This window comes from Trichogramma pretiosum, unplaced genomic scaffold, assembly GCF_000599845.2.
Source record: "Trichogramma pretiosum strain Unisexual culture from Peru unplaced genomic scaffold, Tpre_2.0 scaffold5, whole genome shotgun sequence".
NCBI lineage: Eukaryota > Metazoa > Arthropoda > Insecta > Hymenoptera > Trichogrammatidae > Trichogramma > Trichogramma pretiosum.
The window spans coordinates 2,726,706-2,749,706 of NW_019641672.1; the positions used below are offsets into that span (position 1 = coordinate 2,726,706).

At 37.5% G+C, this 23,001-nt stretch overlaps 2 protein-coding genes across 7 annotated transcripts; one reads left to right on the forward strand and one right to left on the reverse strand.

Annotated features, from left to right (window-relative positions):
- The first annotated feature begins 38 nt into the window (after window positions 1-38).
- LOC106658930 (protein purity of essence) lies at window positions 39-20,018 on the forward strand. 6 transcript variants are annotated; one of them, XM_023460451.1, is made up of 37 exons: window positions 39-222; window positions 749-846; window positions 945-1,396; window positions 1,473-1,997; window positions 2,067-2,218; window positions 2,323-2,678; window positions 2,750-2,901; window positions 2,978-3,497; window positions 3,576-3,802; window positions 4,156-4,365; window positions 4,441-4,625; window positions 4,693-5,121; window positions 5,221-5,530; window positions 5,601-5,758; window positions 5,834-6,067; window positions 6,136-6,347; window positions 6,425-6,605; window positions 6,675-6,917; window positions 6,987-7,846; window positions 7,917-8,125; window positions 8,214-8,373; window positions 8,443-10,000; window positions 10,079-10,237; window positions 10,357-10,389; window positions 10,531-10,919; window positions 10,983-12,109; window positions 12,193-12,547; window positions 12,616-12,766; window positions 12,827-13,055; window positions 13,130-13,282; window positions 13,354-13,689; window positions 13,782-14,008; window positions 14,085-14,364; window positions 14,452-18,866; window positions 18,942-19,266; window positions 19,342-19,501; window positions 19,573-20,018. In XM_023460451.1, the coding sequence occupies exons 1-37, from the start codon at window positions 101-103 to the stop codon at window positions 19,635-19,637; spliced, it is 15,957 nt and encodes a 5,318-aa protein (XP_023316219.1). In that variant the 5' UTR covers window positions 39-100; the 3' UTR covers window positions 19,638-20,018. The 6 variants fall into 6 exon arrangements, with proteins under 6 accessions (XP_023316219.1, XP_023316222.1, XP_023316221.1 ...); XM_023460454.1 differs by having other exon boundaries at window positions 7,917-8,119; window positions 13,354-13,647; XM_023460453.1 differs by having other exon boundaries at window positions 101-222; window positions 13,354-13,647.
- A 122-nt stretch (window positions 20,019-20,140) lies between these two features.
- LOC106658515 (SET and MYND domain-containing protein 4-like) lies at window positions 20,141-22,666 on the reverse strand. Its single transcript, XM_014380516.2, has 5 exons — window positions 22,141-22,666; window positions 20,996-22,065; window positions 20,803-20,927; window positions 20,531-20,740; window positions 20,141-20,462 (listed from the first exon to the last, which is right to left on the reverse strand). Exons 1-5 carry the CDS (start codon window positions 22,499-22,501, stop codon window positions 20,141-20,143), a joined length of 2,088 nt encoding a protein of 695 aa, XP_014236002.1. The 5' UTR covers window positions 22,502-22,666.
- Between the last annotated feature and the right edge of the window lie 335 nt (window positions 22,667-23,001).

Here is a 23,001-nt window from a genome sequence, read left to right on the forward strand (position 1 = left end):
GACGTGTTTGCAAAGCGGTGTCGCAAATTTTCCCTGTCTTGTCGAGTCGTCGTCAGCCCAGGCGCAGAAATCATAGTATACGAAATCCAGTACGTTCAAGATGGCGGCAAAGAGCGGTGGTGTTGTCGACTGGAATGCAATAATAAAACCGATTTTATCGGTGTCTCATGGATCTTTTAACAAAACTGATATCATTGAACTAGTCAAAGCCATCGTCCAAAGGTACGTGAGAAATTTCATGCGAAAGCATCTTTTGAGCTTGGAGATATTCGTAATGCAAAGAGTCGTATATTTACTACATCATCAAGGTGACAGTACAAAAATGAGATTCCAAACGATATGAACATTTTTTGTAGAATCTTCATGCCTACAACTGCAAATCATGCCATTGTTTAGGAATGCATCAAAGTTTTTTTTCAGTTATTGCTGAAAAAATCGAAATATGAATTTTATTCAACTGAGGGTTATGAATGACTTTCGTATTTGTCGGGTCAAATAATTCTCACTAAATTTATGTTTGTGTACTTTCTACGAATTGTTTACCTTTTGAGAATTTATCGTATATAGTACCGTTTGATTTGTCATTCTTATATAGTTATACATATTACTTATTTTTTTGACTAAGTAGAACAATCAGTAGTCGATGAGTTGAAGAATAACTTGAAAATAAAAAAAAAATAACATCACATAAAAAGTTAGCATTTTTTTATTAAAAATAAAATGTATATAAAATAAATATTGTTTGCAGCGAACATGAATTATTTTCGCACGATGACGAATATGAAGCTTTTTACTCATGTTTTGCTGCGTTGGTTGCTGATTATCTCGGTTCCTGTGCAAATACATGTACGTTCTCATACTTTTTATTCTGCTAATATCTGAATAAAAATGTTCCATTAATTATCAAAAAAATATTCTTTTTTTAATATAACAATTATTTTCAGTTAACAAAAGTCAAGTACCGCTTGTTTGGCAAGCATGTCAAATTTTGTTGACATACTTGATGAGTAAATTAACTCAGCAAAACTCACAATCAAATGACAACATTTCACCATTGATATTGACTACAAAGCAAATACTTTTGCCAATTCGAGCACTATGCATTGGTCAGTCATTACTTGCCAAGTCTGAAGAGGTGGCTTTAGTTGCTATAATGAAAAATTCAAAACTACCTCAAAATGTAAAAAGTTCCCTTGAAAAAGGAAGTGGAGAAAAAGATAGTTCTGTACAATCTGGCAAAGAGGCTAAGAAAGTTCGCAATGATTTATCTACTTGTATTTTAGAACAGTTAACTATGCCTTTGCAAGATTTTGGTACTATTAATGACAGTACATATGACAATGCAAACAAAGCTAATTTTGAAGCACAAAGTAATGAACAAGGAAATGAAATAAAGGTATAGAATATTAATATTGATACAGTATATATATGTACTGATAAGTAAAAAATAAAATCCAATTTATAAATTCCAGATGATGTTTATTGCCAATAACATCAGTATTTTGCAAAGTATGGGTGCTGGAGATACTCTCTTATGTATGTGTTCTAATTTACCAAATTTATCCAGATATGCTAAAAAGTACCAAACGTACCTGAACAAAAAAGTTTTTTGTCTACCGGCTAATCAATCGGATGCACACATCATAAGGCATAGTCTTCACTCAGTTGTTAATGATATTAATATATTGCATAATGTTGTCTCTCTACCAATATTGGAACCATTGACATCTGCTAAATTAGAAAAATTATCTTTACTTACAATGTCTTGTCTGTATTATTCTGTTGCTAATGCTATAGCATCAAGTATTGTATCAGTCACAAATGCTACATCTCCAAAATGTAGTTCGAATACCAATGTTAATCAACAAAACAATCAGAATGCCAAAAGTTTTGAAGAAGAATATGATACATTGGCTATAAATGTGGTTGAAAGAAGTTTGGAAATTTTTAATTTAGTTTCAAATGTAATCAAACACAGTACCAGAGCAGGAGGACATGTAAGTTGATTTTTATTTTTTTAATGCTGTTTCACCTGAGTTTTTTTATGAGATGATTTCAAAATGTAGATCCTTCAAAATCATTTGCTGCTTGGAGTGTGGCTATTGAATAATGGTTTACAAACTCAAATATCTCTCAGCAACGTTGAAAAAAAAGAAGATAAAGGTAAATCACCTAGCAAATCAACTAGCAGTAATACTCGAATCAACCTAATGAAAGTGTAAGTGAAACTAGTTGAAATACAAGAAAATGATAGCTTGTAGTTTTGTTGAAAGTAAGATGAATGATAATATTAAAATATGGTTTCAATTTGAAATTTTATAGACAACAAGGTTTTGGTGTTTTATCTGTGGCTTTGGCATCTCATGCTCTTACACTGATGACTGCTTTACTCGAAGATGTTTCTGTAGAGGCAGGGATTGAGCAAACAACTCCACCAGAACAAGCTCCATTAAATATTTTAGCTACATCAACAGCTTTAGAAAGAGTGGCAACATTGTTTCAAACAACATCTTTGAATCACCTTCTTTTTTATCTAGCAACTATAAGTTATAGAAAAGCTTGTTCACTGAAAAGAGTAATAAAGCATACTTATGATGGCGAAACTACCAGTCAATCCGAAACATCAACAACTTATTATGAAGATATATACAGTCTTTCTGAAAGTTCTACTGATCATGGTATGAAATATGATTATGACTACTGACAAAAATTATGTTACAACATTTTCACGTAAATTTCAATTTTTCAGAAGAAGATAGCGAACCGATTCTAGGATTATGGTTTGAGGAAACTCTAGATTCTTCTGATGCACCACCAAATACTGTTGCAAAAGAAACTACGGAGGAATCAGCTGCAGATCGTAGTGCAACTGTTGTCCCTGATAATCGTGAACCAAATGGGGTATTTTATTGTTTTAAATATTTTATTTCTAATATTAAATTAGATGACATATTTTCATACTACTATTTTTTTATAGTATATTTCTTTGGCTACGCAAATATTTCAATTTATGAATTTACATTTAATTGGAAGTAAAAGTGCGTATGTTAGAAATTATATTGTGAATGGATTAGTTGAACAGCAAATGGGGATTCTTTCTACAATCATTAAAGATCTAGATCATGAAGGAGCACGAGCCGAATCAGGCACTATTCCGTCATTTTACGGCCCTGCCATCGTTGCTATGTATACAGAATTTTCGCAGGCCTTGAGTAGATTTACTCACAATCTTTTGGCTAGAAATAATCTCAGTGAAACATTGCAAAACACATTACTTCATCATTTAGGAGTAAGTCCATGGTCAAATGAAAACGCCAGTCCTTCATCATGGCCTTTGGAAGTTTACCCAAGAACTCTTAGTGCTTTAGCACAAATACTTTTATCCAAACCACAATCTGAGAAAGAAGCAGCATGTATCAGTATATGGCAAAGATTAATTACAACATTGGTTGAAAATGTTTGCAATCCTCCAGCATCCTTCGAAACAGAATATGATGGTAATAAACTTTTCATTGAGAGTTGTGAATTCAATTTTTACTTAGCACAATAATATAAAAATGTTCTAAAATTTTCAGACCTCAATGTTGAACACGCACAATTTGTTATTTTTCTTTTCCATTCGCTAAATTTGATGCAGAAGAAATCTGTCCTTCTTGTAACAGCAGGAGGAGTTGTAAGATGTAGCGAAATTACTAAAAGCACAATGAAAGAGTCTCAAACTATGCATCTATCAAGAATACTTTTATTATTAGAATATATGATGAAGCATCTTTACGATGCTCCTTCTAGTTTGTTGGAACAAGTAAGATTTGAAAAAATCATTTTATTTTATTTATTTGTTAAAAGCATCAGTCACTGGTAGTGCTGTCTTTTCAATGTCATGCACATGATTTATAATTTTCATCAACGTCATCACAATCATTATTTTCATCTACTTTTCATTCTTCATTCATCTCTCATTATAATTCATAACACTGACGATGCAAAATTAAAGTATTAGATTACTGAACTAATGTGAGATAACAGGGCCGCCTGTCTGAAAGTGTCAACTGAGCGGTAGTAAACATCTCGAACAAATTTTCATACTTTCTAAATGATCGATCATTTTTTACCTATCGAAAGTTTGCTAAATAGTTAAAAATAACATTTTAACAGGTTCAATGGAATTTATTTTCGGCCACAAGCTTGATATCTGATGCAAAAGAAGGCAATAAACCAAACTCAAGAATTTATACGCCATGGAAAGAAGTAGAAGATTTCTACCGTAAATATGGATTGCACGACGAAATCATATTAAGACCTAGATTTTATAATCTCACTGTACATGATTTTAACAACCAAGATACTCCCAAGCTCGATGGACTGGTGAATATTTTTATCATAGTAAATAGTGTATGATGAAAGCTCGGTTAAAAATTAATATTATTTTTTGTGATTCAGGCATGTAATTTTATATTGGGCACTGCAGATAAACTAAAATATCCACTGCTGATTGATGCCCTCATCGACATTCTAAACATTCTTAACCAATTGAGTATACCAAGAAAACGTGCTCCTGATGGCCGAAATAAACTAAATGCCACTTTTATGTGCGGAATACAATATACTTTTTCTATAAGTTGGAGGTATATTAAAAAAATTATGGTACTACGCATTAATCGGAAATATATAACAATAAAATTCTTATTTTAGGTTGCTGCTTATATTACCACCATCTACTCCGTACATGGATAAACTGGCTCTTGGTGAAGAAATTCCAGCTGGTCCTCTTTTATTACACTCTTTAATTTGGGGCCCTCGAGCAGCTTACAAAACATTTACCGGTTGGATGAAAGACTGTTTAGTTAAACAAGGGATGTACACTCAATATGCTGAGAATTTATTGAAAACTGTTTCAACGACTGTAAATAATTTAAAATACAACGTGACGCTCGCCAAAAATTGCATAACAACATTGAAACCACCAATAAATTCAAAAGATGCAATTGTGCCACTTGCGACCATGCCAAAATTAATTTCTGTTACCATTTTATCGGCGGTAATTGGCCAATTACATGTTTTAATGGATGAAACTATCTGGAAATCTGGTAATGGAAGCGATATTATAGAATCACCAAACAAGTAAGAATTACTTACTATAGTTATAAGAATTACATTCTATATAGTGTTTAAATGATACTTTAATTATAACATTTTACTTTGAACTTATGATTATTTTAGAGCACCTCCAACACCGGATTCTGCTGTTACAAATAATGTGAACAAACTAATTATGGAAATTTTACCTCCCTTGGTTTCACTAACGGAAGCATTGCTAGCTTGTTGTAAGTCGAATGTTTTGTACGAAATTGAAGCGACATGTGTCGGTAAAAAATATTCAATGAGAGATTTCCATCTATTAAATGAGGTGATCAGTATGAGTAGTAGCTTGAGTTTAATAGCTGATGCTTCGTTGATTAATCTAACATTCAGCACTGTTAACACATTCTTAACAAGATTCAGAGTAATGGATGTAGCTCATGTTCCTTGGGTATGTTTTTAATAATTATTTAGTTGTCACGCATTAGTCGAATAAATTAAAAGAAACATTAATTTTTTAGAATACCTATGCCAATGACATTGTTCCCGCAGAAAGCTATGTTCTAGCCACTATAGAAAATCATGTTAATATGATTCCAATGTATGGTAGTTTTTCAATAAATCCATCTTTGAAAAATCTGTTATTCACGATAGTTACATTCCTCATGGAATACGTTAAGTAAGTTCAAATCAAACATCAATCATTTTTTAGAATGAAGTATCAATATTCGTAAAATTGTTTTTCTGTTTGCAGTACTACCACTTGCCCTGAAGAATCCGAAATACGTACCAAAGTTATCGATCTTCTTATTTCGCTTACAATGGATGCAAGGTTCGAGTACTTGAGTGAAATGGCACAGAAGCCACTTAATATTTTAGTTGGTGATCGTGACCAAGAAGCACGTCAATTACGTGATCATTTAAACATATTAACACGAACCTATAACGTTATAATCGGTTATACCAACAACGCCGATGAGCCTCTCATGTAAATATTCTTAATTTGAATGAAAATTTTGAAGTTAAACATTTTACAAAAATTTGGTACATTTATAGGATACAATTTGATATCATGATTCTGAAGCATTGTATAAAATATTGGGAAAAGTTACTTGAAAAACCAGTTGGATGTAAAGCTCTGCATGAATTTTTCACAAGTGACAGTAACCGCACACTGGCATCTATTCTTTTATCAGTGGCATCGCCGCATGCATCACCAGAATTCAGCAAGCACGTATTACACTTTTTCAATAAACTATTCACAACTGGTAAGAAATTGGTTTTATAATTATTGAATTTCATACGACAAAATTTGTATGCATTTTGATATATTTTTATTTCATAGCTGAAAAAGATAATGATGAATCACTCGACCGATTATGCAGATCAGTTGCTAATTTACCAAATGTAGATCGTGAAAAATTACAAACATGGTTGGCCCATGTTATACTTGGTTCGGCTAATTTATCTTCAAGCACATGTTCAGCAAACATTACTGAACTTTATATTTCAGCGCCAGCGGAAATGTAAAATAAATTATTTTAACCTATCAATTTCAAATTGACTATAAATTTAAAAGTTATCTTTTATTCCAGATCAGCTCCAGAAACTTCATCACCTGCTGCTTCCGAAGAAACTCAAAAACCCGAAGTCCCTAACGATGTAGTTAACAATGATCAAGCTTCGAATCAATGGCAGGCCTTGCTAACTACTTCAGAAACGACTGCCCCTAATAATCTACCATCGATCTCGACCTCATCATCGGAAGAACAACAAACAATGCAGCAAAATAATCAGTTACTTCGATCGCTCACAAATTACATTGTTAAAGAAAACGAGTAAGTAAAGACAAATTGACAGCTTTAAATAATAATAATTTAATGACCTTATTTTAATAAATTTTTTAGTAATTCAGCTGATGGAAAATCGGTTGTTATGCTCCAAGCTCTTATTCCTATTGCTTACCGAAAGTTGTCAAGTGCGGCTGAAGGCGTTAGTTTTACTGACTTGATGCAAGTCATGTTTACACTAGCTGATTCTGGATCAGACAAAGGTCATACTATTCTTTTCCAAGCTGCAATTGAATGGATTGATATTTGCAAGAAAAAGTTACTTGGTGAAGATCCCGAAAATCTCGATTCTAAATCGTCGTCATACATCGAAGCTGGATGTTGCGTATTAAACTACGTTGCCGATATAGTAAATGCTGTATGCCCACAAAATCAGTTTAATGAACGTGAGCGTGCCCTTTCACCACCGTGGGAAGGTGCCCAACCTGTTAACGATGTCACAGATAGCGATTGGATCGATGAAATAGCCCATGACGAAGAAGAAAGTGGTGCTGAAGATTCTGACGAGGATAGTCTGTGCAATAAATTGTGCACCTTTACTATAACTCAAAAAGAATTCATGAACCAGCACTGGTATCACTGTCACACTTGCAACATGGTCGATGGAGTTGGCGTTTGTTCGATATGCGCCAAAGTGTGTCATCGTGGCCACGATGTCACATACGCAAAATACGGTAATTTCTTTTGTGATTGTGGAGCAAAGGAAGACGCATCATGCCAGGCTTTGGTTAAAAGAAGTCCTCAAAATTCTGAACAGCCACAAAATAGTAGTACTTATAATACTAGCTCGAGCAGTGAAAATATGATGTTGCCAAGTAGTTTAAGAAGAAGAGCTGCTAGTCCAGTTCATTATAGTGAAAAATATGACAAGAGTGGCAAGGACAAACAAAAACAACTAGCCTTAGCTAAACAATTGGGTAAAATTCATCGTTTATCATCGTGAAACAATTTTTTTACATCATTCAAAACTTTACTGTATATTTTTAGAAGGGTCGAAAGATTGGGTTCTATCTAAATTATGGGACAGTGGTCTCGTTTCATCATTGGTTGAACTAATACGTACTCTGATACCTGCAGTCGTTGCATCTTGCAATAAATTCTCACCTGTTGGCTGCCATGCACGAGCTCAAGCGGCTCTCTCGCAATTGCACTATCTAAAAAAGAAGTTTGAACATACCGATCAGCTCATGGTACATGTATGATTCATCTGCTGCTTTTTTTTTATTGCTTTTGCATTACAATTTGCGTATTTTTTGAATATTTTAACACACATATAATTTTTAGTTGCCTACATTGGGATCTCAAGAAGGAGCGTTCGAAAATGTGAGAATGAATTATTCTGGTGATCAAGGTCAGACAATACGACAACTTTTGTCAGCTCATATGATACGCAGAGTGGCTATGTGCTGCTTATCTTCACCTCATGGAAAACGTCAACATCTTGGTAAATTATGAATTGATTTACTTTTTACATAGAATAAATTATAAAACTAAATATACGTTTTACTTATAGCTGTATCTCACGAAAAAGGCAAGATTACAGTTCTTCAACTTAGTGCCCTTCTCAAACAAGCCGATTCATCGAAACGTAAATTAACTCTTACTCGATTGGCTTCTGCACCAATCCCATTCACCGTACTATCTATGACGGGAAATCAATGGAATGAAGATTTTCTCGCAGTGTGTGGTCTTAAAGATTGTCACGTTCTGACTTTCAATAGTTCAGGAACTGTATCTGATCATTTGGTATTGCATCCTCAGCTCGAAACTGGTAATTTCATTATCAAAGCCATTTGGTTGCCAGGCTCGCAGACTCAATTAGCATTAGTTACAGCTGATTTTGTCAAAATATATGATCTTAGTAAAGATGCTTTAAGTCCACAGTATTATTTCCTTGTGCCAACGGGAAAAATTCGCGATTGTACCTTTATTTATACGGAAAGTGGCGAATTCCATCTTTTGCTTATGTCATCAGCTGGTTATATTTATAATCAAGTTATGGACGAAGATAGTCAGGCTAAACATGGACCTTTCTATGTAACTCACACTCTCGATGTTTTCCATCCTGACATCAAAGATAATGGACAAGTTTGTGGTGGAGGAGTTTCTATTTACTATTCCCATGCACTGCAGTTGTTATTTTTCAGCTATACCAATGGTAAAAGCTTCGTTGCTCCTCTCAAGTATGTCGATGATATCGACCTTGTTAATTTAATCCAAATATCTTCAAATAAACTTAATGGAGGAAATAGCAGTGGGGGTGGTAATAAATCAAATAGCAATCAACCTCAACCACTTTGTCAATGGAGCGAAGTTCCAAATCATCCTGGCTTGATTTGTTCAGTTTTGCAAATATCCAACAATCCTGTTATTCTTATGATAAAACCGGAAACAATATCAATTCAAGAAATAAAGGTTGTTCCAGCTAAAGCTAAAATTATGGACATGGTAGCTATTAGGCATCCAAGCTCCAATGCTGAGCATCGAACGACTTTGATTTTACTCTGCGAGGATGGTAGTTTACGAATTTATATGGCTGCAATGGGTCAGACTGGTTATTGGATGTCTTCAAGTGTCCAACCAATTGGTCCTAATACATCCTTGAAACAAACTAAAAAGAAAAAAACAATGAAAACCGGTAAAATGAATTCCGGATCAGTTAATTTCCCGATTGATTTTTTCGAATACTGTCAAGCTATGAACGATCATGAGTTCGGTGGTAATGATTTGCTACAAGTTTACAATGTGACACAAATAAAAAATAGGCTTAACACCACTGGCATGTACGTTGTTTCAACAAAATCGATGGGTTTCAACATTGAAGTGACAAACAACGATACTTCCTCGGTTATCACAGGAATACGAGTACAACTTGGTAGTCAAGATATTCAGCGCGCACCCATGTACGTTGAAGTTTTTGGAAGAAGTGTCAGAACGATTTTGACAAGAAGTCGGTGGTTCGATATACCATTAACTAGAGAAGAAAGTTTACAAGCTGATAAAAAACTCACGATAACATTTGGTCCTTCGCAAGATCCTGAAGGTGTAATTATGGTGGACTCAATCAAAATGTAAGTCCCATTCATTCAACGTTTTGAATCTTCATGAGTCATAAATGAACACACTATCTAAATATTATTTTTCTGTAGTTATGGAAAAACTAAAGACGCATTCGGCTGGCCTGAAGAATCTGAAGATATACCCTCAACGCAGGGTGTACCTACCCAAGCTACTACTGGAGTTTCTTCTGTAACCGATAATACCGAAAATCCAACAGTTTCTCCTACACCACTGCCAGCTGTTGATAAGTAAGTTTAAAGTGTTTTTTTATAAATTATCCTGATTATGAAATTTGATGACCAAATATACATAGAAAAAAGTAAATGATTTTTGTTTGATTTTAACTTTTCTATTTTAACGCTATCAGACCAACTAAGGATGAATCGATTAATATCGAAAGGTAAGATGTGCAATTGTCACAGTTGTGTAGTCAGTAGCGCCTGTAATTTATAGAAAACAAAATGAATTAGTGGAGTATAAACACGAAGTTGTATCCATAGTAATATGATCTATTTTATATATGACTCATTATGATTTTCAGAATGGTTTCTAGCGTACTTGATGTCTTAGAATATTCATTCACGCTATCGAATGATGATTCCAAATCTGAACTGAAGCAAAGTGCCATTGAAGTTGCTTCCAAACTTTTAACTTTGCCAACACCACCTCCAGTGCAAATGCATACAACGGCTCTTTTATCAGCCTTACATGTCTCAAAACCGCAGTATCACGCCCATAAAGATCAAGTACTTTTGAGTCATGTTATGGATGTCTTGAAATTAATGCGTGAGACTGAAGATCCTAATGATATTGATGCGGAAAATTTCTATCGGCTGGTATTGATTGTCCGTGGCATAGCTGTAACTCGTCCACATAATTTGCACAAGTTTGCCGAACAAAATTACACAAGACCGTATGACGCTAGCATAAGTAAGTCACATCTTATTGAAAAAATGATTAAAAGTAACGATCTAATAACTTTTAAACTTGCAGTACCTGTATACGAGCATGAACGTCTAGCATATCAGATTCAGTACCAAAACAATTTTGAGACTCCACACCTTATGCTTCAATTAATGGAAGTCATGTGGCTCTTACATTGCGCTTATCCAAAGAATCTGGCATTGGCCCCTGTAGTAGTACCAGGCTTAACACACACCGATGCTGTGGTTCATGCTATTATCGAAATAATTCATGCTTTTACAATTTGCGATATGAATGGTTTTGCACCGATAGCCGCCAAGCTTTATCTTCAATTGCTACTGTGTTGCGATACTGCCATAAGCTTCAATGCTAAACAGGCTATTATCAAAGTCCTTCGACCAAGATACAAAAGACGCAGAGTTCATATTCCCAGTCCACCTCATTTCAATATCAGCTCCGATGTTGATAAATCCCCAGTTTCACAACCACAGCCTCAACAACCACCACCGCCACCACCACCAGCCGTTGCTTCAGTTGAAAACGAGGCTGATGAGAATTTCGATGTTGACAATGTTGTTTCGATGGTACTACTCGGTGCAGAAGCTGCAGCAGCAGCGGCAGGAAACCAAGGAGATGGAGGGGCTGCAGCCAATAATTTCCTCCAATTACTTGACATGCCACAAGCCGAAGATGACGAGGCCATGGTCGAGCTCGCGATTGCTCTCAGTCTTCAAGAGCACGAAGATGGTCCGGGTGCAAATGTAGGTGCTCCTCTACCAGCATTGATACCTGGCCTTGAGGGACTGCAAAATTTCGGTGGTCAAGCGTTGCAGAGCTTACAGGCATTAGCTGCCCAAGTGCAAGTCCAACAGGCTGCACAAGTGCAAGAGGCTGGTCATTATTCGGACACCACAGCGTCAGCTGCTGGTTCCGACGATGAAGGTTCTACTGCTGCGACTGATGGAAGTACTTTAAGAACTTCCCCAGCCGAGCAAGGTGGAAGTGGTGGTAGCAAAGGCAGTGAAAGTGGTAGCAGCGAGAGTGGTGGCAGTGCCGTTGATAGTATTATGGGCGAACATAATGTTTCTGGACGCAGTTCAGCTTACGGTGATGCCCAAAATGATGGTGTTTTAAACACTAGTGGACAATCTAATCAGCAATCACGTTCGGAAACTGGATTGGTTAATATACCTTCCGTAAGTTTAGTTTTTCATTTATATATGTCAAATTTTTCTTTTTTTTTGTTCAATTTAATAATCGAATCGTTTATCATATTCAGGTTTCTTCTGTACAAGATGGAAGTAATGAACAAGGGGCAGGCAATGAACCAGAGAATGATTTCGTCGGTGAAGTAACAGCTAATTTACACGACGTTCGATTAGTGATTCTTGATAAATTGACGGAATTCTTACCAAATTTGGTTAGCGTACCCGGCGTTCAAGTTATTCCATTCATGCAGGTTCTTCTCATGTTGACTTCAGATCTGGATGGTTCAGACGAGAGAGATCGAACATGTTTTGAAAAACTTTTGAATTATTTCGTTAAAGAACTCAATTTAGAAAACCCTGTAGTCACAGACGTATGTCAGCGATCTAGTAAGAGAGAGACACATCTGGTTATAATGCGATTATTGAGTGAGTGATTTATATCGAAAAACTTTTTTAATTAGAAACATTATAAATGTAATTCATTACTTTTTCAGGTGTTCTAATGTCAAGATCCAAGTACAATCCCAAAAGTCAAGCTGAAACTTCTAACTTTATATCACAAACTACTGCATCAGTTCTCAATAAATCTGGTGTTATCAATTATTGCTTATGTTTATTGAAAGCTTTAATTGAGTATTGGAAAACGTGAGTTACGATTATTTCTCTCAGTTAAGATTTAATTTGTAATATTTCAATTGTATTTAGTGTTAACACCGATGACACGGGCACTGTTATTGGAGGACAACTTCTGAAAGAACATCTTTCAACATCGCCTCCAGATATGTCTCCATTCTTCTTACGCTTATATGTTAAAGGGCACGCGAACGATGTTTTTGAGCCATATCCTCAATTATTGACGGAAATGGCTTTAAGATTACCTTATCAAGTTCATAAACACGCAGAATCAAATAGTGCCTCACCTGCTTTTGATCAGGTAACTTTTTGCTGAATATTTGAAAAAATTTTATTATACATTAAGAATTAAAACACAAACGTAATACTTTACAGAAATCTTGGTACTATTATTTGTGCGAATATATGATGACCTATCAAACGCCATTTGTCCGACGTCAGGTCAGGAAATTATTATTATTCATTTGCGGAAACAAAGAAAAATATAGACAATTACGAGATCTTCACGCATTAGTATCTCATGTTAAAGTTAGTCATATTCAATTTTATTTTTTTCTTGCACCATAATGAACAAAATAATAGTATTTCAATTGTTGCAGGCCGTTCAACAATGTTGCAGTAATGGTGGTTACGACCCGTCAGAGCCTATGCCGCTCACAATTAACTTGCCGTATGATTCTTTAGTTGAACTTATTGAACATCTGAAATGCTGTGTCGAAATAGCTACTAGTCGAACTGGAAATTGGCAAAGATTTTGCATTAAGCACAGTACCGTGTTATCGTACTTGTTTACGATTTCGACTCTATTGGACGAAGGTGTTAGTCCGACTGTATTGCAACTGTTGCAGTGTGCCATATGTTCTTCGTCCAAATCTAAGGACGTAAAGAGCAAGGTTCGTATAGCTAATACTAAAAAATCAAGTACAAGTCCTAAGGTAAATATTTTTTTTATATATTTTTTTCTTAATAATTCTTTACGAACACGTGCATTTACTTAAATTATTCTGACGATATTCTTTATTTTTAGGAAATAAAATCAGCTTTAAATAATAAAGAGAGACGTGATAGAGAAAAATCGGAAGATTCCGATACCGACGCTAAATTTGAAGAAACTCAAAGTGTCAATTTAGTCGAACAAATACAAAAGCAAGTCTCACCACAGTTGCTTGTCAAATTTATACAGACATTCTTATTAGAAACAAATAATACGAACATTCGTTGGCAAGCTCATTCACTTATTTTAGCAATTTACAAGTAAGCTGTTTTTTTTCAATTTGTGACAATGATCTTAACTGCAAATTCATACTTTTTAACGCTCAAATAATTTTAGAAACTCAAATCCCACTGATCAAGAAAGTATTCTTGATCATCTTTGGAAACTGTGGCCTCAACTTCCAATTTACGGTCGTAAAGCAGCTCAATTTGTCGATATTATCGGATATTTCTCACTAAGAACTCCACAAAATGGAAATAAAATGAATTCATATATGGAGCAAGCTGTAGCAGTTTTATGTGCTCAAAATCAACTGCTGTCCCGGCATCCAAACGCCAATCTTTACTCAAATCTTGCTCAATTTGTTGAACTGGATGGGTACTACTTGGAAAGTGAGGTTTGTAGAATCATTAATTTTTTTATTGTGTAATTGAATTATTTTTAACACGTTTTGTTTCTTTAATTAATAAAACGGCCTTTTCAGCCATGCTTGGTGTGCAACAATCCAGAAGTACCCATGATAACCATCAAATTGTCTTCCATCAAAGTCGATTCTAAATTCACGACAACTACGCAAATAATAAAATTAGTTGGCAGTCACACGATCAGTCGAATAACTTTACGTATTGGAGACTTAAAGAGAACAAAAATGGTACGTTCGATAAATGTGTATTACAATAATAGAACAGTACAGGCAGTGGTTGAGCTGAAAAATAAACCAGCGATGTGGCATAAAGCTAAAAAAATTGGTCTGATTCAAGGACAAACAGAAGTAAAAATGGAATTTCCATTACCAATTGTAGCATGTAACTTGATGATTGAATATTCTGATTTCTACGAAAACATACAAGCTTCATCGGAAACTCTTCAATGTCCTCGTTGTTCAGCCAGTGTACCCGCTAACCCAGGTGTGTGTGCTAACTGTGGTGAAAACGTATATCAATGTCATAAGTGTCGAGCAATTAACTACGACGAGAAAGATCCATTTTTGTGTCACGCTTGCGGGTTTTGCAAGTACGCTAAATTCGATTACACTTTGACCGGCAGACCATGCTGCGCCGTTGATCCAATTGAGAGTGATGAAGATCGTAAAAAGACCATTGTAACTATCAACACTTTGCTCGATAAAGCTGATCGAGTTTATAAAACACTAATTTCTAACAAACCAAACCTAGAAATGTTACTTGTGAAGATATCCGACCACCGTTTGGACCGTTTCCTTGACGAAGCTACAGCTCCTCAGAGTGCTAATTCTGGTACCAGTACCCAAGTTAACCGAGCTATTCAATTGCTAGCTCAAAGATACTGTGGTGAGTGTAAGACATCTTTTGAGGAATTAAGCAAAATCATTCAGCGAGTTTTAGCATGTAGACGTGAGCTCGTTGCCTATGATCGTAATCAACGTGGTCAGAGCCAAGGTCAGCAGCGCTCAATGAGCTTAACTGGCAGCGAGCAAACATTGTCGGTGGAACAAAAATCAGGCTCGACACCTGTGGTCGGAAGATGCTATGGCTGCGCTTCATCTGCTACGGAGTACTGCTTGACTTTACTCCGAGCTTTAGCAACTAATACAGCTGCTCGAGAAGTACTATGCAAGCAAGGCCTTATTCAAGAGCTTATCGAGCATAATCTTCGTCGTGGTACCGTACTGATACAAGAAGAAGTACGGCAGCTCTTATGTCTGGTGACTCGTGATAATGCACAGTCAACTAAGGAACTGTGTTCGCTTCTGACAAATCGAGTAACCATGACTTTACGCGGACGAGTAGTTACATCTGATTTATCAACGGCTGTTCGTCATGAAATGGCCCTGCTAGGCGCGCTTATTCAAAAAGAGGACAGCTGCTGGGAGCAGAAGTTGCGATGCGTCATGCAGCTCTTCCTGATGGCTTGCAAAGATTCTAAGAGTCCCGTGGTTATGGAGAGCATTATTTTGCCGTGCCTTAAGATTTTACAGTGTCTCTTGAAACCTGAGCAGCCTATTTCGAAAAAAAATAAAGACAAAACGATAGACTCGCTGGCAACGGTACAACCGCCCGAAGGTGTGAGTATTGATCTCGCCAAGTGGCTCAACGGAGAACCTAAGCATACCTACAATGAGTGGATTCAAAGAATGCCCAATAAAAAAATCGAGACAAAAGAAAACAAACCACTGAAAAAAGAAGAAGCTCGAGTTTTGTATCTTAGCGAAAAGTATGGTCAGCGCTGGTACTATCGTTGTTTACGGCTTCGCGGTGTTCAACCTTTGCGTCTAGCGAATGGTTCTTGGTTGAAAGAAGTAATTTTCAATCCTAGCTCCCGCCTCGCACGTCAAGTCGTATGCAATATGGTTGAAAATCTTTGCCAAGGTACCGAGCGTAAAAAGGAAGTACTTTTATTACTCACAAGTTATCTCGATGAACTGTGCACCGCTGGCGAGAGCAGTGCTGAGTATTTGACGTTATTCCAGAATCTTATTCGTCAAGGTCCTTGGAAACAGTTCCTAGCCGTGCGTGGCGTTCTCAACACTTTAGCAGATCTGCTTAGTAGAGAAATAGCAGAGTTGCATAGGCTAGAAGAGACAACACTGACCAGTGATTTAGCACAAGGTTACTCGCTGAAAATGCTCACCGAGCTCTTAGCCACGTTTCTCGATCAAGAAAATATCAAGCAGCACTATAAAGGTCGTTTAGTCGGTGCCGTCCTTAATGGATATCTATCTTTGCGCAGACTTGTCGTTCAACGCACTCGATTAATCGACGACACGCAAGAGAAATTGCTAGAATTGCTAGAAGAGATGACCACTGGAACAGAAGAGGAGACCAAAGCTTTTATGGCTGTTTGTGTTGAAACAGCCAAAAAATACAGTCCATTAGATACACGTACACCTGTGTTTATATTCGAAAGACTGTGTTCGATCATCTATCCTGAGGAGAACGATGTAGGCGAATTTTTCCTAACTTTGGAGAAAGACCCACAGCAAGAAGACTTTCTGCAAGGCCGTATGTTGGGTAATCCTTACAGTAGCTTAGAGCCTGGCTTAGGTCCTCTTATGCGCGACGTCAAAAATAAAATTTGTCAAGACTGCGAATTGGTCGCTCTACTTGAGGATGATAATGGAATGGAACTGCTAGTCAACAATAAAATCATCAGTTTAGATTTGCCAGTAAAAGAAGTTTATAAGAAGGTGTGGGTCATGGAAGGTGGCGAGTGCGATGCAATGCGCGTCGTGTACCGCATGAGAGGTTTGCTTGGGGACGCTACCGAAGAATTTGTTGAAACTCTAAACGCCAGCAGCGAGCAAGAAGTCAACAATGAGGAAGTGTACAAGATGGCGAATGTGTTGGCAGATTGTGGTGGTTTGCAAGTAATGATTGAGCGACTCGCCGCGATTCAAGATGTCAACAGGGCTAAACCATTGCTGCAAGTTTTGTTGAAGTTATTCAGGCTATCGGTGAAAGTCAAGAAAAATCAAGAGGTCCTGAGTAGACCTGAACTGGGTGCAGTTACAGCTCTTCTCGATGTGTTGCAGAGATGTCTCGCCGCGGATGTTGATAATTCGCAATCTAAAGTGACCGAGCAATTACTCGATATAATGGAAACAATACTAGGAAACGCAGCCGCACAACCTCTCAATAAATTTGAAGAATTCTCTCGAACGCTCGGAAGTCCCGAACACGTTAAAGCCCTCTTATCATGCACACAATCGTCCGCTGTTCGTCAGAGCGTTAGCGTCTTGCAACATTTGGCGCGCGTTCTTGCTGCACTGACTTATGGCAATAAGGAAAAAATGACTCTCCTGTGCGATTACTTTAAACCTGTGTTGAATTTTTATAAATTCGATTTTGAACATACTCCAGAAGATGAGCAGAAGATGGAGCTGTTTTGTGTTTTAACTCAGGGTATCGAGCGCAATGCCATTGGTAACACCTTGAAAGATCACATGATGGAAATGGGAATCGTAAAAGATGCCTTTGAGTACATCACGTTTCATGCTCCTTGCGTTAAACCAACATTGCTTCGAACTGATAGTGACGAATTGAAGGAGTTCATATCGAAACCTGCTTTAAAGTATATTCTTCGAATCCTCACGGGATTAGCTTCGGATCACGAGCCGATTCAATTAGCAGCATCACAATTCACCATAAGCATTATCCATCGATTAGAACAAGTATCGTCAAACGAGCACGTTGGATCTTTAGCAGAAAATTTGCTTGAAGCTTTGTGTACTAATAAGCAAGTAGCCGAGATGATTGAAGAAGCACGCCAACATACCCGCAGCGAAAAGAAACGAATGGCCATGGCCATGAGAGAGAGACAACTCGGGGCTTTGGGTATGCGCACGAACGACAAGGGACAGGTGACTGCTAGTGGTACAATATTGCAACAAATGGAAGATTTAGGTGATGAGACTGGTCTCGTCTGCGTTATTTGTCGTGAAGGATATAAATTCAAGCCTGCCATGGTTTTGGGAATCTACACGTTCACCAAACGCTGCAACGTCGAAGAATTTGAAACTAAACAGCGAAAAACGGTTGGATACACAACTGTATCGCATTTCAACGTTGTTCACATTGAGTGTCACATGTCGGCTGTTCGTCTAGCTCGATCTCGCGACGAGTGGGAAAGCGCGGCCCTACAGAACGCCAATACCAAATGTAACGGGCTGCTGCCACTTTGGGGTCCTCAAGTGCCTGAATCGGCCTTTGCCAGTTGTTTGGCGAGACACAATACGTATTTGCAGGAATGCACTGGTCATCGTGACATATCTTATTCCTCGACTGTGCATGACTTGAAACTTTTATTGCTGAGATTTGCTCAAGAAAAGAGTTTCCACGATGATACTGGTGGAGGTGGACCACAATCAAATCTTCATATCATACCGTATCTGATTCACATGGCTCTCTACGTTATCAACACGTAAGTTATTTTTATCACAATAGACTTTTGAATTTCAACATAGTTTTTTTTACTTCATTCTTTTATAACTCGTAGAACGAGATGTTCGTCGAGGGAAGAAAAAATACTCATGTCTTACATGGAATCATCGCCTAACTCTACGTGGCTTGATAACTGTTATGAGGCCGAAGGTCCTCTGTATCATTGTACATTGGCCATGTTAATTTTATCACCTGCCCGCTGGAGTCAGTATAAATTAATGCATCTTCGAAGACTGATACTGATGGCTCAGCAAAGATACGTCTCTCCATCGTCAACGTCTAAAACGCTTTCCGATACCAGCGTAAAAGATTACTCGGTCTATAAGAGTGTTCTGATATTTTTCGGACTTGTTGACTGCATCTACGAACATTTCTTCAAGGTATTTAATTTTTCTCATTAATAAAGTAGTTGTGACTTAATTAAATTGTTCGACTTACAATCAATTCTTTTACAGAAAGTAAATGTTACAACCGATGATCAATGGCCAGTTGCTTTGGCGGAATATATTAGACACAATGATGAAATGCTTTTGAAAGCCTCTGAAAAAATTCTTGCGGCTTATCGAGATGAGTTGTTGCCTTGTGCCAGTTTTGATGAATTTTGCGATGTTTTGGGTAATTTGATTTATGAATATCTTAAAAGTCTAAATAACTAACATTTTTTCATATTTATTTATTATTTTCAGGACTTCTTGAAGAAATAGCTGATCCACCATCATTTTTAGCTGACGCTTTACAAAGCCTCGCTTAGTGTCCGAGCATTTTCTCACAATTTTTTTATTTATAAATAAAAAACAATCGTACGAATAATCAGTAGTAACAAACACTCTGAGGAAGTAATTTTTTATCTATCAGCTTTCATTAATAATTGTGATAGAAACCAAACCTATAAAATACATGGAGAATAAAGTATAAAAACTCGAAGCGTCGAGTCGTGGTGATGCATTCTATAAAAAAGATGACGAAGTACTTTGTATAAACTGTAAAACAATGATTTTTCTTTTTCGTTATTTTACTAATAATAAAAAATTGAATAAATTACGTGTGTGTGAACCATGCATCACGCGTTTAAGGTTTGTTACTGTGCTTATATAATTATTGATAAAAAATTAATAAAAAATGTGTAATATTACGAATATTGTAATTTGATTACGCGTATATGTATTAAAAAATGATAAATGTTATAAAATATTTTATTCGTTTACAATAATTCATAGTTAGTCATTTCAACTATACAACAGATTTAATTTATTTCTAAACCAATGCATTATTACCTAACGCCAACATACATTGTCTAACGCTTTGTTGCGTTAAGTGATAATCTCTTATAGGTAAAGCTAAAGTTTCATCAAGGATCTTTAAAATGTCGAGTAATGATGTCAAAGCTTCTTCGGCTTTGCCCTCTTTGATCTTTTCTTGCGCACTTTTGTAAAGGGCGTCGGTCTCTTGCATGGCTTTTAATCCTTTTAATATGTTGGTACTCTTTCCACATTTGACGCATGGTATCATGAAGAGGTCGGTGTTGATTTTTACTTCAAGTATATTGCCACAAGATGAACCAGTTTCACATTTGAACCTGCAACGAAGATTATTTAGATAATTCATCGAGGGAATTCAGATTAGGAATATTTTTGCAACGTTCACCTTAGAATATTTGGATCAATGTCGCCGATGAGAGGCCAGTGTTTAGAGCAAGGTTCGCATTCACAATCAAACCAATAATGCAGCCTCAATACGCGCTTCCGTTCTTTTTCCGGTGTTTCTGTAAATATAGGGCCATAATTTTCATTCACTTCGTCGCCAGCTGATATAGACTTTACAGTTCTGACGACCATGGCATCTTTGACGAAATATCTAAAGAAAATTCAAAGTTAATAAAAGAAATGTAATTTACGTAGTGATGAATAAAAGCATACCTCACAACACTAGGGTTGCAAGAGTGATTGAAGAGTGCCATGGTTGTAAAACACCCACCACCTATAAACTGATTGGAACCTTTACTCAAATCTATTTTTTTTCTTGATCTGGTGAATTCTGATATCTGTAGGAATCAAGTGGGAAAAAAATCAGTCATGTCGATTATTTTTAAAAATAAAGTCAAGTGTTTACCTCGTGAGCATTAAACTGCAGTAGTTGGATATGATGAAGTATAGAACCAGCAACGAAAAGTTCCTCTTCGGTGAGCGGTACTTGAGCCGAATCGGGAGTCCTAACGTGAGGAGGGAAATAAGAGGTCATTTGTAAAATCCTGAATAACCAAGCGGCCACGTAAGACCGATGAAACAGGTCTTCGACGGTTCGCTCGTCTTGGTGAGTAACTAAATTCGTAAAAGTTCTGTAATCCTTGCCGAGATAGGGTTTTTCTTTACTCGGGGTTTGCCTTTTAACCAGCTCTGGATCTTTAAGTTTGATAAATTGCTCGAAGGGCTTGTGGGTAATTGCCCGCAGAGCCAACATGCACGTGACCGAGGCGTTGGAGCACCACAAAGGCGGCAACATGGCGCACTCGATTTCGTGGACTCGTGTGTCTTTGTCGCGGCAATCTGGACTGCAGTAGGCTATGCTGCTGCACTTGTAGCAAGTCGCGGGATAGGCGACACCGATGCGAGTAGAGCAGCGATGGCAGTGCGTCAGACGATACTCTCCGAGCAGAGCCAAACAGTGGGGCTTCTCCACGGCGACGAGCTCGCCGGGCGCTATGTCTCTGGTGGCAACGGCGTATCTTCCTCGGCTAGCGCCTCCGTCGCGAATCTCGATAGATGCGCTTAACGCCGGATAAGCTGGATTGACCTCGGGTACGCGCGGAATCTCGTCCTTGTCCTTCAAGCGACTCTTCTCCAACTGTTTCATCTTGTTTAGGTCAACGCCTTCCTTCTCGTTCATTTGTTGGGCCTTTTGAAGGACCGACGCCATGACTCTCATGTCGGTCTCGAGCTTTTTCTTCTTTTCCGGCGCCACTTTGGCCTCGTCCAAACTCTTCAAAGCTCGCTGGAAAGCCTCGATAGCCAGGCTATGGCACTTGAGGCCGAGGAAACAACGAGCCCGGCGTTCTTCGACTTTGTAGCGCAGGTGCGCCGGATATCCGACTTTGAGCGCCTCGTCGCAGTCGCGCAAAGCCAAACGGAAACGCTCGAGATGATAGAGAGCCGCAGATCGATTGGCAAAGATGATGCCTAGTTCTGAATTTTGGAAAATGGAAACTTTCGTTATTCAGCGATACGTCGAAAAGCTCTTCAATAAGAGTGTTGTCTCACCTTCTTTGGGTGCCACAATCGCAGCATTGTTGTAGTCCTCGATAGCAACTGGATAATGCTGCAAACTAAAAGCTGCATTTCCGGACTCCTTCTTGTCCTTGGTCGCCATGGGATCCTTGAATTCGTCGTTGTCGACTTCGAGTGGCAGCTCGTGAGCCAACGGTATCGACAAGATGAAAGCAACGCGTGATGAGTCATCCTCGAGTTCGGTAAATTTTCGGAATTCACTGGGGCTCAGGGATTCGCGAACTTGACGGAGATTAGAGCGGAAGAAGGCACCTGCCTCGTATTCTGGATCATTGTCCAGTTTTAGTAAGTTTCGCCCTTCTTCCGTGAAATAGTCGTCGAACTCGTCGTCCATGATGCCAATGAGTGAGCCGCCTCAACGTACGAGCTGTGTGGCAACGAATTAATGCGCGCTGAGACGCCGTTCAACCGAAATAGCTTGGAGGATTTTTACGTCGATTCGATTTTTAAACAAAGGTAAAAACACTCAACAGTTGTAGTGAAATCGTCTTTTTAACTTTGATACGCGCGTCCAGTGCAGTTGGCTTATAACTACGGGCGAGCGTTTTTGTAGATACCCGGCACTTTGCGCTCTACGAGTACTGTGTGTGTAGCTATTTTAGAATAGAATCTATTTTGGCCATCTACTACGAAACTACAGTATACGTGTTACTATTAGTTCTTATTTAGCTTCATTTTGCACTTTAGAAGACTATATAGAGATGGACTTTAAACGTTTTCGAAACGTTTTCAATTGTTTGTCTGTAGATCGATGACTCTTGTAAAAAAATGTATTATTTCCATATGAAATCTAATATAATTTATAGTAATTGACCGCGAGCGTACTATTACTTA